The 16,987-nt window shown below is 44.8% G+C and overlaps 1 protein-coding gene across 1 annotated transcript in view; it reads right to left on the bottom strand.

Annotated features, from left to right (window-relative positions):
• EZR (ezrin) overlaps positions 1-16,987 on the bottom strand; it is a 144,591-nt gene that overhangs the window by 42,024 nt on the left and 85,580 nt on the right. The window contains exons 4-6 of the mRNA XM_082249572.1: positions 16,465-16,739; positions 15,343-15,426; positions 2,121-2,267 (exon numbers count right to left, since the gene is read on the bottom strand). Coding sequence (XP_082105698.1) covers positions 2,121-2,267; positions 15,343-15,426; positions 16,465-16,739 — 506 coding nt within the window. The remainder of the gene's footprint in view (positions 1-2,120; positions 2,268-15,342; positions 15,427-16,464; positions 16,740-16,987) is intronic.

The raw sequence follows: 16,987 nt of genomic DNA on the forward strand, positions 1-16,987 counted from the left end.
AGTCCCGGCTCAGCCGTCACTTACTTGCATGGAGCCGCTACTTCCTGTAAAGGTCCGGCTCACAGGTGGAGTGATATCAGATGCACTTCGCCTGTGAATGGAGGAGCCATACACAGGAAGCAGAGGCTTTGCTCTGTACTGCAGCCGCATGCTTCCCGGGCTCAGCCAGACAGACACAGTGCCTACAAGCAAATCCCTGCAAATCCCCTTATTGCTATTATTGTATACTGAGTATATATATATATATATATATATATATATATATATATATATATTTCTCAGGTTCAGCTGCTATGTTGTATGTTGCATTTTAAATTCCTGTTTGCAGGATTTTGCATTTCATATTTTTTACATGTTTACTGTTTGATATGTTCAAGCAATAAACTTTGTTTTTTTTTCTTGTGGCTACATTTTATTCTTTTTAATTTTGAGTTTGATTACATATATTTTAAATTTTGAATGCACAATTGTTATAACAAAACAATAGTTCCGGATTGGTATCGGCAGATACACAAAGCCAGGTATCGGTATCGGGACTAGAAAAGTCGGATCGGTGCACCCCTAAATCTAAAGGCACACACACACACCGATCGTCGGCAGACAAGCGTCGGCCGACGAACGATCTGCCGATTGTTCGCTTGTTAGTATGATGCCTCCGACAGCCGTCAGCGCACATTCTGCCGACAAGAATCTGTCATGCAAGCATTAAAATTTTTGTATGCCGACACCAGAGCGGCCGATTGTTCGCCAGTCAGTACAGAATTCGGCCGACAGACCGCAGATTTGCAAGACTGGGCATGCTCAGAAAAGAAAAAACACAGGGAAAGTTAACCATTACATGACATTACTTCTGCAGTCGGCTGTAGTCGGCGGACAAAATTCTTGTGCTGTCTTTGCACTTTTCAACAGACACCGACAGCCCGGGGACAAAAGACGGCCGATCGTTCGCCGACGATCGGTACGTGTGTACGGGGCTTTACTATACAATCTTCTTTAGATTTACCAATAGCTGCGTAGTATGAAGGACTACCCAAACAATTGGGCAGGCACTTGCAATACATAATTGTTGGTAACTAAATCTAACAGATTACACAATAAAACTGTACTGTATGGGACCAGCAATAGTGGTTCGTATCCAATCAATGATTTTCTGTTTATAGCATGAAAAAAAGGTATTTTGTTTTTCTTTTTATACTTCAACATGTGTAAATTAGTGACATAAAATGCCACTTTATTTCTCATTTTACTTTGTATTCCAGGCTGCAACACTACTAATAGAGGACATATTAAAAAGGTGTGACTATGCAAAGGATATGAATATATGAATTGATAGGTAAACTGATACATTTTTGTTAAAATTTGAACAAAAAGGACGCTTTGAGAATAGCCTTAACCACTTCGCATCCGGGCCAATTCTGACATTTTACGCATACACTATATTTTTTTTAAAAGTATTGGGACGCCTGCCTTGACATGCACATGAACTTTACTGGCATCCCAGTCTTAGTCCGTAGGGTTCAATATTGAGTTGACCCACCCTTTGCAGCTATAATAGCTTCAACTCTTCTGGGAAGGCTGTCCACAAGATTTAGGAGTGTGTCTATGGGAATGCTTGCCCATTCTTCCAAAAGCGCATTTTGTGAGGTCAGGCACCGAGAGAGGGTCTAGCTTGCAGTCTTCGCTGTAATTTATCTGTTTCATTCAGCTGATGCCGCCGGTCGCATTGCTCCTGTCTCTGCGACCAGAAGACAAAGGTGGTGATGGTGGTAGCGGGACAAGTGGAGGACCCCCTTCCACTTACTGCAGAAGTGATCGAGTGGCTATTTAGCCACTCAAATCACTTCTGCTACAACTGGGATTGCTGGCTGAAAAATGTAATACAGCGATGATGCCTGTAGGTGCAGGCATCATCCCGCTATATTCGCCGCAAACCGAGGACGTCCATGGATGTCCTACGGCTGTCAAATAGTTAAACATATACATAGATTTTGTACTGCGATCATAGCATTTTATGCCGTACAAACTCCAAGCAAATTTTCAACAAGTACAATTTTGCTTTCTCACATCAACAGGCCAGTGCAAAACTAGTCAAACAATCCAGTGAATGCCTGATTACTTACTTGTCATCCTGTTCATAAATATTTAAGCCCAGTGAGTCAACTCCAAGCCAGAGGTCTGTTCCCTTTTTATTCTTAATTTCAAAGTAGTTGATGCCATACATCTCTAAATCTTGGGCTATCTTCAGGTATTCCAGCATTGCATCTTCTCTATAGATTTATGAAAATGAAAAATCAGTAGATGGTTATAGTGCAATATCTCAAAGATAAAACGGAATTTTTGTAAAATCTTACCTGTAAAATTCCTTTCTCTGAGTCATCTGACAGTCGCCGCCTCTTCATATTCGTCACATATGGGTATTAGGCTTTGCTCCGAAGGAGTAGCTAGGCAACAGAATATGTTAACATTAAAGCTTTTAACATATCCCACCCTCAAGGGGTGGTCCCCTCAGTCAATACCCTCCTACTTCCTGCAACCATATCTCAGTTTCAGTGGAATAGCAGTAGAGTATACAACCAAACCTCAAAAGAGGGGCGGGGGCGGCGACTGTCGGAGGACTCAGAGAAAGGAATTTTACAGGTAAGATTTTACACAAAAATTCCGTTTTCTCTTACGTCCTCCGACAGTCGCCGCCTCATATGGAGACGACCCAAAGCAGTGCAAACATGAGGGGTGGGAAACGCATCCGCGCCGAAAGGCAACGCAGTCTCCGCATCAAAGAAAGGAACCTTACCAAAGGAAGGAAACCAGCTGGGCTACAGGAAAAATAATTGCTCAACAGGAGCAACAACCCAGGAAAAGACAAAGAACCAGGGGATAAAAAAACTTATCCCAACAGCCAGAGGTCCCCAACAAGGGACCCTAGGGAATTGCCGCACTAAGAACCTTGCGGCCAAAAGAAGCATCCGCCGATGCCTGAACATCTACTTTGTAGAATTTTGTGAAAGTGTGTACGGTCGACCAGGTCGCCGCCTTACACACCTGGGCTACAGAAGCCCCATGACGACAGGCCCAAGACGTACTCAGAGATCTAGTAGAGTGCGCCTTCACAGGCACAGGGGGAACCTTCCCCTGCAAGGCATACGCCTGTTCAATGGTCTGCCTGATCCATTTGGCGATGGTAGAGGCCGACGCCGCCATGCCCTTCCGAGGACCCTCTGGAAGAACAAACAAGGAGTCCGTCTTTCGAAAAGACTCAGTCGATTTAAGGTAAACTCTTATCGCCCGAACAACATCCAAAGAATGTAGTCTCACCTCCTTTGGATGTTTAGGCTTCGCGCACAGCGAAGGCAGGACAATATCCTCATTAAGATGGAATTCCGAAACTCGCTTCGGAAGAAAAGAAGGATTAGGTCGCAAGACCACCTTATCCAAATGAACAACCAGATACGGAGACTTGCAGGACAAAGCCGCCAGCTCCGACACTCTGCGAGCCGAAGTGATCGCAACCAAAAAGGCGACCTTTTTGGACAACATAGACAACGAGATCTCCCTGATCTGTTCAAAAGGAGCACGTTGCAACACAGATAGAACGAGATTCAAGTCCCAAGGGGGCAGAGGATCCCTCCTAGGAGGAACCAGATGCCGCACACCCTGAACAAAAGTGCCAACCAAGGAGTTGGAAGCCACGGGACGTTGAAACAGAACGGCCAGCGCAGACACCTGACCCTTTATCGTAGCCAGCGCCAAACGCTGATCGACACCTGTTTGAAGGAAGGACAGCACTCGGGAAACCGAGTACGTGCGGGGTGAAAACCCCCTGGACTCACACCAGGCAAAATAGGCCTTCCAAGTACGGTAGTAAACCTTCCCCGAGGAAGACTTCCTCGCGTTGATCAAGGTATGAACGACCTCTGGGGAGAGACCCTTCTCCTTCAGGACCTCGGTCTCAACAGCCAGGCCGTCAAAGCCAGCGACTGTAAAGCAGGATGGTATATCGGCCCTTGAGACAGTAGATCGTCTCGAAAAGGCAGACGCCACGGGGCGTCGACCGCCAGATTCACGAGGTCTGCGTACCAGGACCGGCGAGGCCAGTCCGGTGCCACAAGAATCACCGTGCTGCGTTCCGAGTGTCGCGCGTCCTTGCCACGAACCTTCTCACCTTGTTGTTGAGACGAGGCGCGAACAGGTCCACATCTGGAAGACCCCACTTCGCGCACAACATTTGGAAGACAGCCGGGTGGAGAGACCATTCCCCCTGATCCAGGGTCTGGCGACTCAGATAGTCCGCCTGCCAGTTCTCCACCCCCGGAATGTGCACCGCCGTTATCGCCGGGACATGAGTCTTGGCCCAAGACAGAATGTCGGCCACTTCTCGAGCCGCTCGGGCACTCCTGGTGCCCCCTTGGTGGTTGACGTAGGCCACCGCCGTGGCATTGTCCGTCTGCACCCGAACCGGGCAGCCCTGCAGCCGGTCCGTCCAGCGATGAAGACAGAGATTTATCGCACGCAATTCCAGAATGTTGATCGGAAGGGAGGACTCCCCCTCCGACCAAGTTCCCTGGGCGGACAGAACGCCCAGAACACCACCCCAGCCAGACAGGCTGGCATCCGTGGTGATTACCGTCCACGAGATAGGACGAAACGACTTGCCCCCGGACACCATCGGGGACTGGAGCCACCACAGAAGGTCTCTTCTGGTGCGATGACTCAACGAGATTTGAAGATCCAGAGATTGAGGTCGCCCGTCCCACATGGACAGGATCTCCGCTTGGAGACTCCGTGTGTGAAACTGGGCGAAGGGAATCGCCTCGAAGGCCGAGACCATCAATCCCAGACATCTCATGCACGTCCGCAGAGACGAGTGCGGAACGTCCCGGAGGGACCTGACTTCCTCCTGAAGAGTTCTGAGTTTGTCTTCCGGCAGGAAGACCTTCGCCTGCACCGAGTCTAGGATCATTCCCAGGTAGGGAAGACGAACCGACGGACTCAGTGTCGACTTTGGAAAATTTATCGTCCAACCAAACTCCTGCAGAGTTTGCATCGTGACAGACAGGTCCTTCTCCAGACCCTGGCTGGTCGTAGACCGAACCAGAATGTCGTCCAGATACCCCAGGACAGAAATGCCCTGGGCTCTCAATAACGCCAGAACCGGTGCAAGCACCTTGGTGAAAACCCGCGGAGCCGAGGCGAGACCAAAAGGCAACGCCACGAACTGGTAGTGATCCTCCGCAACGGCGAATCGAAGGTACCTCTGGTGACCCTCGAAAATGGGGATGTGAAGATACGCATCCTTCAAATCGATGGAGGCCATGAATTCCCCCGGAACCAGGGCAGCCACCACCGACCGCAGGGATTCCATGCGGAACTTGCGAACCCGCACAGAGCGGTTCAGAGCCTTCAAGTCCAGAATTGGACGAACCTTGCCCTCCTTCCTGGGCACGGTGAACAGATTGGAATAAAACCCCCGAAATCTGTCCCGATGAGGCACCGGAACCACCACTCCCTGAGCCCTCAGGTCCCGCACCGCCAGGTGCAGGTCCCGTAAACGCTCTGGAGACAGTTGAAGATTTGAGGGAAAAAATCTGCTCTCCGGCCGAGAGAGAAACTCGATCTTGTAACCAGATCGAACGATCTCCTGAACCCATCTGTCCCGCACGCGGGCCAACCAGGGTTGAAGAAAACCGAGCAAGCGTCCCCCCACCCCAAAACTGGGTGAGGGCGCCCCTTCAGGCCGCACTGTTATGGGCTGCGGATCCGGACTGACCGGACTTCTGTTTCCCAGACCAGGGCTTCTTTTGAAAGCCTTGACCTTTGAACGGTTTGCCCTTGTAGTGTGACCGAAAGGCACGAAAGGACCCCTGAGGGGGCCGAAAATTAGCATGCTTCTTCCCAGAAGCCCCCTTAGCCTTGGGGAAATGGGACAAGAGAGTGCTCTTACCTCCGGTGATCCCCTTAATCAACACATCCAAGGACTCCCCAAAAAGGCGAGACCCATCATAAGGCAGATTGGCTAAGGTCTTACGTGAAGATTGGTCCACCGACCAACATTTCAACCAAACCAGGCGGCGAGACAACACCGCCACGCTGTGCACACGTGCAGCCAACGGGACTAAGTCCAAGTCCGCATCACACAGATACATGACACCCTGGTGGATTTGATCCACCATATCCAGGGTCGCCGGCGAGGCCGAATCGGCCACTAGGACGCGCCTAAGCATCTGCGTCCAACTTGCGACAGCCTGGGCCGCCATGAGAGAGGCAAACAGAGCCTTAAGCATAGAACCCGTAACAGAGTAAGTATGACGGGCAAGAGACTCCAATCTCCTATCCGTGGCATCATGGAACACTGGGGAATCCTCTGCAGGAATCGCAGTGGATTTGTTTAAAACCGCAATTGCGTGATCCACCGGGGGTGGCACACACCACCGTTCATCAGTGGAAGGCGAGAAAGGATAACGCAGCTTGAACCTACTTGGCACAGCAAAAGGTTTGCGTAGATTACGCCATTGTTCCTTAACAGCGCGCTGAAAACCATCATTGCAGGGAAAAACCTGCGGCGTCCTGCGTTTTCTCTGCGTCCCATAAGCCGCCAAGGCAGCGGGGGGACACACTTCATCCTGCAAACGCAGCGTTTGTTTTATGGAAGCAATCAATTCATCCATGATTGCAAGCTCTTCAGGCGAGCCACGGGGAGAATTATCAACCCCTTCAACTTCAGCCTCCACCTCGGACCCCACTAGATCCAGGGAGGAGCGGGACCCCGATAAGGAGACCCCCGCCATAACAGCCCCATCACCTTCACCCTCAGAATCAGAGGAAAGAGAAACTCTGGGTCTCTTAGTAGATTGAGCAGCCACCAGCATCTGCACCTGAGCAGCAAGGTCAGCCACAATAGTGGCTAAATCCCCCCCTGGGGGGGAAACAGCGGTCCCCTGGCTTTCCACCAAGGCGGCAGGAAATTTGCCCTCCTGAGAATCCATTGCCCCAATATCAAATGCCGGACAATAAAGGGTTAACTGCCCCTTTAACAAGCGCGGCGAGCGCAGCCCACCGCACCACACACAAGCACAATGAGACCCCCACAGGGACAATAAAACTGACACAGGCAATGGATAAGAAGGATATAACCTGAGGAGACCCTCGCCGCTGCTGCTGCCTCGATCGGTGTACCCAGGAGAAGAGGAAGTGATGAGACCAGGGCGCTCTATTAAAGCCTATGGGAGGCTACAAGAAAATGGCCGCCATGCATGTAGAACATGCGGCCGGAGCGAGTGTAGGCAAAATGGCGCCGTTTGGCGCCGAAACCGCCGCTCTACAGTACAGTAATGCACACATTTTATCCATATATAAAAAACATGGTAGATCGCCGCAGCGATCGCTGTATAGTGCCCAAACATGCCACAAACATGCCCCACAGCACACAGCTTCTCACACTGACAAAGCTGACACACATAGTGTCACACAGCTCCCCCCCCCCCCCCTGCAGCCCACAGCATGCAGCCGAGTGATAGGGAGACAAACAGTGAGAACAGAGGCAGGTTACACAGTCCCAGACTGACACCCCCCCCAGACAGACAGGTCCCCACATAGATACACTTACCTCACAATGGCGTGGGGGACCCGCACAGGCGAACAAGCCGCTGCACATGAGGCAGGGAGAGTCGCATACAAGACGCACAAAATGGGGGTTAAGAAACCGCACAGCGTCCAGTGAGGTAGCCACCTCACCAATCATCCCTGCACCGAACAGGGATGGGTCGTTCACTGTGCCAGGAGCATTACCTGGCTGAACGCTCGATGGCAGGCTGGGAAGCCACTGACCCACGACCTGCGACCAGGGGGATCAGCCCGAGACCCAGCCCGCATGATCCTCTTCATCAGAAGAACTAACTAATGCTGACAAAAAGAACAGCTAAGTAAAGGTAGAGAGAAAACTCAAACAAAAAATCAAAAAGGAAGAAAGAGTCTGGGGCACAAAGCCCCAGCACAGAGAGAGCCAGCCACTCCTGACAAGCTAGACATTGAAACTGAGATATGGTTGCAGGAAGTAGGAGGGTATTGACTGAGGGGACCACCCCTTGAGGGTGGGATATGTTAAAAGCTTTAATGTTAACATATTCTGTTGCCTAGCTACTCCTTCGGAGCAAAGTCTAATACCCATATGTGACGAATATGAAGAGGCGGCGACTGTCGGAGGACGTAAGAGAAAAATAATTTTATCTACTTTATCTCATACCAATTCCTCTGAATTGCTCACCTCATCTACTCTATCATCATTGTGTCCAGTTTTTCACTATCTAGAGATTCTCAGTTCTACCATCGGTCATGAATACTTCTATAGGACATATCTATTCCTTCCACAACTTCTTATATGCTACCCCTCACTGCAAGTCTCTTTACCCAAAGGAAAATATCAGTCTTTACAAGTAATTTATTATAAATAAAAAATAGTGCAGCGCTTAATTATATATAACACCAAAAAAAATTACATCATAAAGTGATGTAAGTAACAAAAAAATTTTAATATATAATTGTCACTCTTGACTAGTGATAGTCCAGTGTGAGCTAGACGTCTCTTTGGACCACTCAAACAAAGTGCTTTAATGTGTCCCACCACTAATCCAATGCACTCACCAGAAAGTGTTGCTGAACAAGTCATAGGCAGCAAATTTGGATCAAAGGTATCATCCAGATTCAATGATGTAATGCTGGGGACAGACTCCCAGGAGTCAAGGCCTTCTGGAGATGACAACCGAACCGCAAGGTCAATAGCCTTTGAGAAAAGCAGATGGATGGCAGGATTTTGTGAAATGGATGCTCACCAAAAGGTAAAAACATTGGTAATAGTGTAGTATTTTCTGGTGGTGGGACACACCTGTGGTGATTATTTTACAGAACAGTCCTTTGTCCTTTAAGTGTGAACTGTTGTGTTCTAGTGCTTATTCACTATGCCCATATGCTGATTTAGTCTTTGAACAGTCATTTTATTTGGGCATTACACGGTTTTAATAGTTCAGCACACAGTGGTGTTTCACCTTTCATATTTTATTTACGTACACAAATATTCCCTTTTGAAATAAAATTTTATCAATCTCTTTGCCTTTTGCTGCGCATCTGTTCCACAAACTTCTGCCAACCATCTGCTGTTTTCAAAGGCTACTGACTTGGTGGTTGTCATCTCCATAAAGGCATCGTTGAATTTAGATAATACCTTTAAGCCCAGTTTGCTACCTATGACTTGTGCAGCAATACTTTCTGGTGAGTGAATTGGATTAGTGGGGGGACACATTGCAGCACTTTGTTGGAGTGGTCCAGAGAAACTTATAGATCAATAAGGACTATCACTAGTCAATATATAAAAATATTTTTTGTTACCTATTTACATCACTTTATGATAACATTTTTGGTGTTATATATACAGTGCCTTGCGAAAGTATTCGGCCCCCTTGAACTTTGCGACATATTGCCACATTTCAGGCTTCAAACATAAAGATATAAAACTGTAATTTTTTGTGAAGAATCAACAACAAGTGGGACACAATCATGAAGTGGAACAAAATTTATTGGATATTTCAAACTTTTTTAACAAATAAAAAACTGAAAAATTGGGCGTGCAAAATTATTCAGCCCCCTTAAGTTAATACTTTGTAGCGCAACCTTTTGCTCCGATTACAGCTGTAAGTCACTTGGGGTATGTCTCTATCAGTTTTGCACATCGAGAGACTGAAATTTTTGCCCATTCCTCCTTGCAAAACAGCTCGAGCTCAGTGAGGTTGGATGGAGAGCATTTGTGAACAGCAGTTTTCAGTTCTTTCCACAGATTCTCGATTGGATTCAGGTCTGGACTTTGACTTGGCCATTCTAACACCTGGATATGTTTATTTGTGAACCATTCCATTGTAGATTTTGCTTTATGTTTTGGATCATTGTCTTGTTGGAAGACAAATCTCCGTCCCAGTCTCAGGTCTTTTGCAGACTCCATCAGGTTTTCTTCCAGAATGGTCCTGTATTCGGCTCCATCCATCTTTCCGTCAATTTTAACCATCTTCCCTGTCCCTGCTGAAGAAAAGCAGGCCCAAACCATGATGCTGCCACCACCATGTTTGACAGTGGGGATGGCGTGTTCAGGGTGATGAGCTGTGTTGCTTTTATACCAAACATAACGTTTTGCATTGTTGCCCAAAAGCCCAAAAGTTCGATTTTGGTTTCATCTGACCAGAGCACCTTCTTCCACATGTTTGGTGTGTCTCCTAGGTGGCTTGTGGCAAACTTTAAACGACACTTTTTATGGCTATCTTTAAGAAATGGCTTTCTTCTTGCCACTCTTCCATAAAGGCCAGATTTGTCCTATGGACAGAGTCTCCCACCTCAGCTGTAGATCTCTGCAGTTCATCCAGAGTAATCATGGGCCTCTTGGCTGCATCTCTGATCAGTCTTCTCCTTGTATGAGCTGAAAGTTTAGAGGGATGGCCAGGTCTTCGTAGATTTGCAGTGGTTTGATACTCCTTCCATTTCAATATTATCGCTTGCACAGTGCTCCTTGGGATGTTTAAAGCTTGGGAAATCTTTTTGTATCCAAATCCGGCTTTAAACTTCCCCACAACAGTATCTCGGACCTGCCTGATGTGTTCCTTGTTCTTCATGATGCTCTCTGCGCTTTAAAACGGACCTCTGAGACTATCACAGTGCAGGTGCATTTATACGAAGACTTGATTACACACAGGTGGATTCTATTTATCATCATTATTCATTTAGGTCAACATTGGATCATTCAGAGATCCTCACTGAACTTCTGGAGAGAGTTTGCTGCACTGAAAGTAAAGGGGCTGAATAATTTTGCACGCCCAATTTTTCAGTTTTTTATTTGTTAACAAAGTTTGAAATATCCAATAAATTTTGTTCCACTTCATGATTGTGTCCCACTTGTTGTTGATTCTTCATAAAAAAATTACAGTTTTATATCTTTATGTTTGAAGCCTGAAATGTGGCAAAAGGTCGCAAAGTTCAAGGGGGCCGAATACTTTCGCAAGGCACTGTATGTGTATATATATATATATATATATATATATATATATATATATATATATATATATATATATATATATATATAATTATCTACGCGCTGAAATATTTTTTCCTTTATTGTTTACTAAAGTTTGAGCATATTTTACCTTTGTTGCTAGCAGCTATTTTTTTCCACAAAGCGCCAGCTATTGTTTATACTTTTTTCACAACTCGTTTATTACTATGTAGAAGCCAAGATCACCAGTTAGCCACTTGTAAAAGTAAATAGTCTTTATTGGTCTCTCAAAACAAGCAAACACACATAGCTTCCTTCAGCAAAAAATAAAGGCAAACAGTCCATAGTCCTAGTATAATTAAGACAGTCAGACAGCCCACACTTTCTCACAGCTGTGGACTACTCCATTCCACCTCAGACAGGCGCTGACTCCTTCAAATTGCTTTTCAAGACTCCCTTGCAGATGGGTTAATCCTTCCAGGGACCAAAGTCCCTGCATTCAAGGATTGGAGGCTCTTTCCCACCCAAGGTCTCTCTCAGTCACTGAATTCTAGGTCCAAAATGAGAACTTACCAGTCCAGAGAGTACCCCTTATCCAGCATGGATCAGAACCCCTTAGTACTAAAAATGTCTCTTGAACGTTCCCTTAAAAGGGATAACAACCCAAATAATAGGAAAATATATCTCTTAGTCAGGACCCATTCCTGGTGTTCTGTACACCATATTATTCCAGTTCCATTCAGTTCAGTCACTGTTATCTGTATTCATAGAAAGTTAATTCAGACAGTCCTTTGGTCTCCTCCAGTATTTTGCTTCTGTACATTTTTTGTTTGTATGTTTTTTCAACTGTTATTATCTGATTTATAGCACTTACAATACATTGGTGCTTTATAAATAAATAAATAAATAATAGTAACAATGATATCACATCAAATATGTAAAAAAAAAAAAAAAGCACCGGTAGTTCAGGAGAGCACTGAAACCCCACCTACATCAGGCTGTACTTAAAACAGATGGACAGGACCCCAATCTCTTACAGTTCACTGAACTGTAAGAGATAATCCTGCAGTGCAGACAGCGGCTTGTATTGCTCTTCAGAATGCATAACACTTACTAAGGAATATGTCTAATTGAGACGCTATGTACTGGGCTATGAAAATAACTGCTTGTGTACAGTGTGGAGCTATTGCTTATTGGAATAGGATTCAACTATGGAGACCAAAGTCTAGTGCAGGTTGTGTTTGGGCAATCCCTTTCTGAGCTATCTAAAGGATGTCTAGGAAAAAAAGTTAAAGGATTAAATTCTTTCTAAAACAAATCTATTTCTCCTACATAACATATTTTATTTTTCCTTTATCCTCCAATAACAGTAAGAACTGTGATACTTGGCTATCAGCAGCCCCAGCCTCCCTCTCTCTGCTTGCAGTAGAACACAACACTACACTTTGCAACAACTATTGCAATCTACACTTACTGGCCACTTTATTAGGTACACTTTGCTAGTATTGGGTTGTACCCCTCTTGCCTTCAGAATTATCCTGCTGGAAGTAGCCATCAGAAGATGGGTACACTGTAGTCATAAAGGGATGTGCATGGTCAGCAGCAATACTCAGGTAGGCCGTGGCATTTAAAAGATGCTTAGTTGGTACTAAGGGGCCCAAAGTGTGCCAAGAAAATATTCCCCACACCATTAAACCACCAGCCTGAATCATTAATACAAGGCAGGATGGATCCATGCTCTCATGATGTTTAGGCCAAAATCGGACCCTATCATCTGAATGTCACAGCTGAAATGGAGACTCATCAGACCAGGCAATGGTTTAATAATCTTGTCCAATTTTGGTGAGCCTGTGCGAATAGTAGTCTCAGTTTCCTGTTGATAGCTGACAGGAGTGGCAACCGGTGTGGTCTTCTGCTGCTGTAGCCCATCTGCTTCAATATTCGATATGTTGTGCGTTCAGAGATGGTATTCTGCATACCTTGGATGTAACGAGTGGTTATTTGAGTTACTGTTGCCTTTCTATCATCTCAAACCAGTCTGCCCATTCTCCTCTGACCTCAACAAGGCATTTCTGTCCACAAAATTGCCACTCACTGGATATTTTTGCTTTTTCAGACCACTCTGAGATGCTTGTGCATGAAAATCCCAGTAAATCAGCAATTTTTGAAATACTCAGACCAGCATGTCTGCCACCAACTACCATGCCATTTTTAAAGTCACTTAAATCCCATTTATTCCTCATTCTAATGCTCAGTTTGAACTTTAGCAAGTCTAGATGCCTAAATTCATTGAGTTGCTGTCATGTGATTGACTGATTAGCAATCTATGTTACCAAGCAATTGAAAAGGTGTACTTAATAAAGTGGCCGGTGAGCGTATATTCATTGTACTGGGAAGATCTGATGACCAGAACTCTACAAACATTGGGTATAAAGAACTGAATTCTTTAGGTGTAAAATAAATATACAGTATTCAGTTTCCACTGCTTTGCCCCAATTCCTGGGCATTCTGATCAGATAAGTCTTCAGCACTTCCTCATGGTACTGAAAACTGCCTACCCTCTCCTTCCTTTCATGCAGTGTAGCATTGCCTATTCAGAATGCCAAGGCCTTTGGGTGAAGCAAAAAATACTAAGAGCCCTTTCACACTGAGGCGCTTGAAAACTGCCCATAAAACACTGAGCGCTTTTGCATCACTTTTGAGGTGCTGGTAGTGTGCTTTTTTTTTAACCGCTTGCTGACTGCCAACAGTAATATTACTGCGGCAGTGTGGCTCCCCTGGGTCCAGCGACGTAGACCTACGTTTAGACACATCGGGAGTCCGGCCGCAGGAGGAATGGCTCCGATTGCCGCTGCCCTCCCCGATTGTCGGGGAGACGGTGAGAAGACCCACCTGCTTATGTAAAAAAAGCAGGCGGATCTTCTCAGCAAACTGAAACTGCGATCAAATTGGCCTAAAATGTTAAAAAATGTTGATTTCTAAATTTTTTTTTTTTGGGGGGGGGGGGGGGGGTAATGTCATATAGCAGAATGTGAAAAATATTGTTTTTTTTTTTTTTCAAAATTGTCGCTCTTTTTTTGTTTATAGCGCAAAAATTAAAAATCGCACAGGTGATCAAATACCGCCAAAAGAAAGCTCTATTTGTGGGAAAAAAAGGACGTACATTTTGTTCGGGTACAGCATCGCACAACCGCGCAATTGTCTGTTAAATTATTGCAGTGCCGAATTGCAAAATAGGGCAATAATTGCAAACTGCTTCAATAACCATTTTGAGTTGCTTTTGAAACTTTTTCAAGCGCTTCCTATTCATTTCAATGAAGAGGGGTGTTTTTGAGGTGCTTCTTTTAGCGCTCCAAACATGCTCCAACGATGCTGTCAGCACACTGCCCCAGTGTGAAAGCATTTATTGATTTTAATAGGAATAGGTTTTCTTGAGGTTTTCAGGCGCTTTGTTTTAGCGCCAAAGTGCTTGAAAAGCGCCTCAGTGTGAAAGGGCTCTTAGAGATGTTGCTGGTATGTTCTTCTTGGTGTTTGCACCACCTGTCATGTCAGGTTTTCATACCTGTCAGAAGCATCTGGTGTTTTTAAAGTGAGTGTCTCTTTAAATGGTGAACAATTACTGACACAAGTCAGTAGGAGCCTGTCAAACCAAAATTTCTACAGAGCAAGGTGAAATCTTTAGGGAAAGTCTGAAAGCTTTAGTAAGCTGTTGGGTGACAGAAACATTCTGCATGCATCCAAAATGAAAAAATAAAAAAACAAATCTGTAGAAGTTCAACCCACAGCACAGGATGGAAACAATTCTGCTACCTATTGAGATGAAAGACAATCTTTGCGCAATCATTGCACCTATGCATCTGATATACAGACATTGCCTTAAAAAAAAGAACTGTTTCTCAAAACTGTCTTAAGGTTACACTAACATGTTGTGTTTTGCGAATTTCCAGGTATCTGCACAACTAGTAGAAGCACTTTAATTATTCATCATGCAATTCTAAGAAGAAATTTAGAAAATAAGACCCATTAGGTGTCCCTGAGGACAAGTTTCTGAAAATCTGTTCTACAGTGATCCCTTACTTATGTGACGGTGATGGGAATAATTTTGACTCGCTTAAAAACATATTTAATTTTAAGACAAAAAAGATAAAATAGAAAACTTGAAAAAAAAAAAAATGTTTTTTTTTCTGCCACAATTATCCCGCTGTAAAATAATTGTATTTACTTGCTTATGGAGTGGGACATACACATTGGTAATGTGTATGTGGAATGAGGGAAACAGATGTTCGAGCTGAGTAATATATAAACCACAAAACCAAACTTACTTGAGCATTCCGCGGTGCTCCGTGTGCCACACCTCAATCCTCTCTTCCCACTGCTCTCTGGAAAGCTTGTGCTGATCCAACACTCTAGAAACATATGATACATGGACAGTCATTTCATAGACTAGTTTTCATAACTGTACCTTCATGTAAAGTGCCCCTGTAACCTGCCTATGCAGGGCAAAGCAACAGGTTTATGTAAACCTAATGGCAGCTGCTTAAACATATATTCTCTTTTCTAACTGTCATGCTGTTCATTCAGGTAAGTGATATTAAGCTATAGAGAGCATGTTATTCATTGCCCTTCCTCCTACATGACAGCACCGATGATTGGTGGCTGGGCACTCACATACTTCTCGCTGTCACATGGGAGCGGTGAGTGAGTCTGCAGTCTTCTGTAGCTTTCACAGGACTTGTTTGGGATCATAGCAGCCGAATGTGTGCAATGAAATAAAGTATAAGCAGCTGCAGGGTCTTGGCATCAAAGAGAACTTGTTGCTATGCCCTGCACCACATTTATTTAAGGGATTCTGCTACGTTATTGCAATACTTAAAGTGGAACTGCAAGGTGAACACCCCCCCTCCCCTTCCCCAATCATTTGTTTGCAAAGCTTTCCTTCCTCCTTGAATCACCCTTGCATTCTTTAAAAATACCTTTTCTTCCAAGTCTTCAATCAGGTCACATGATTTCACAGGTCCTCTACATCCAGTGCTGGATTTTTTAATACAAGCTGAAGTTCCTCCTTAAATAATACTTCAGGACTTCATAATTTCTGTTGGGACCAACATTTTTCTGCATTGGATAAATGTAGGTCACAGAGAAAACCATTGTTTTCACACCACAATGCTGGTGTAATGTGCAGTGCGGAAAAATGCAGTATGTCTGCATTTTTCTGCAGCACACCGGATGGCTGTACAGTGAGATAAATGAGTGACACTTCAAATAAAGTGCAGGCTTGTGTGAACCTAGCCTTAGCCCTGGTTCACACCAGTGCGACTTTGAAATCCTGCTACTTCAGCGTGATCTTAAAGCCGCAGATCAGTGCGATTTGCATCTCTGATTTCATTGCGACTTGTACAGAATTGTGTAATCTCAATATTGGTGTTACTTGTTTATATGTTTACCTTTGTGGCAAAAGGCGTTCTGTGCTCAGATATCCAGATTTGTGGATTTCTTTGCTGTAGTCTCCAAATTTGGCTTGTACAGCATATGATCCAAGAAGGACAGCTGTCTCGGGAGGGCAGTACACTTCATCACTCAGTATACCATCTTTTACTTGCAGGAAGAACAGTTTCTGAGTGATCTCCTGGATCAATTCCTCAGACACATCCTCAGGGAAGAACTTGGCACGGAATTTGAACTGCAGTGGGTTTTCTTTTCTGACTTCTTGTGCTGATACCTAAACACCAGAGACACAAACAGAAAGGATATCAATCTCTAGAGGATATTTTAAAGGGAAACACATCATTTTGGATCAGTTTTATATTAACTGTTTTTAGGTGTGTGTATAAACTACTTTATATCATCTTTTTTTAACTATCTATTTACAATTTTTGTTTTGCAAATAAACATTTACTACATGACCAGGGTTTAATGGACTGTGATATATACCATATGCAGATACTCAGCAAAGCAAAGTAGCTTGCG

Source organism: Pelophylax lessonae (assembly GCF_965119305.1).
Source record: "Pelophylax lessonae genome assembly, chromosome: 3".
In the NCBI taxonomy this organism is placed as follows: Eukaryota; Metazoa; Chordata; class Amphibia; order Anura; family Ranidae; genus Pelophylax; species Pelophylax lessonae.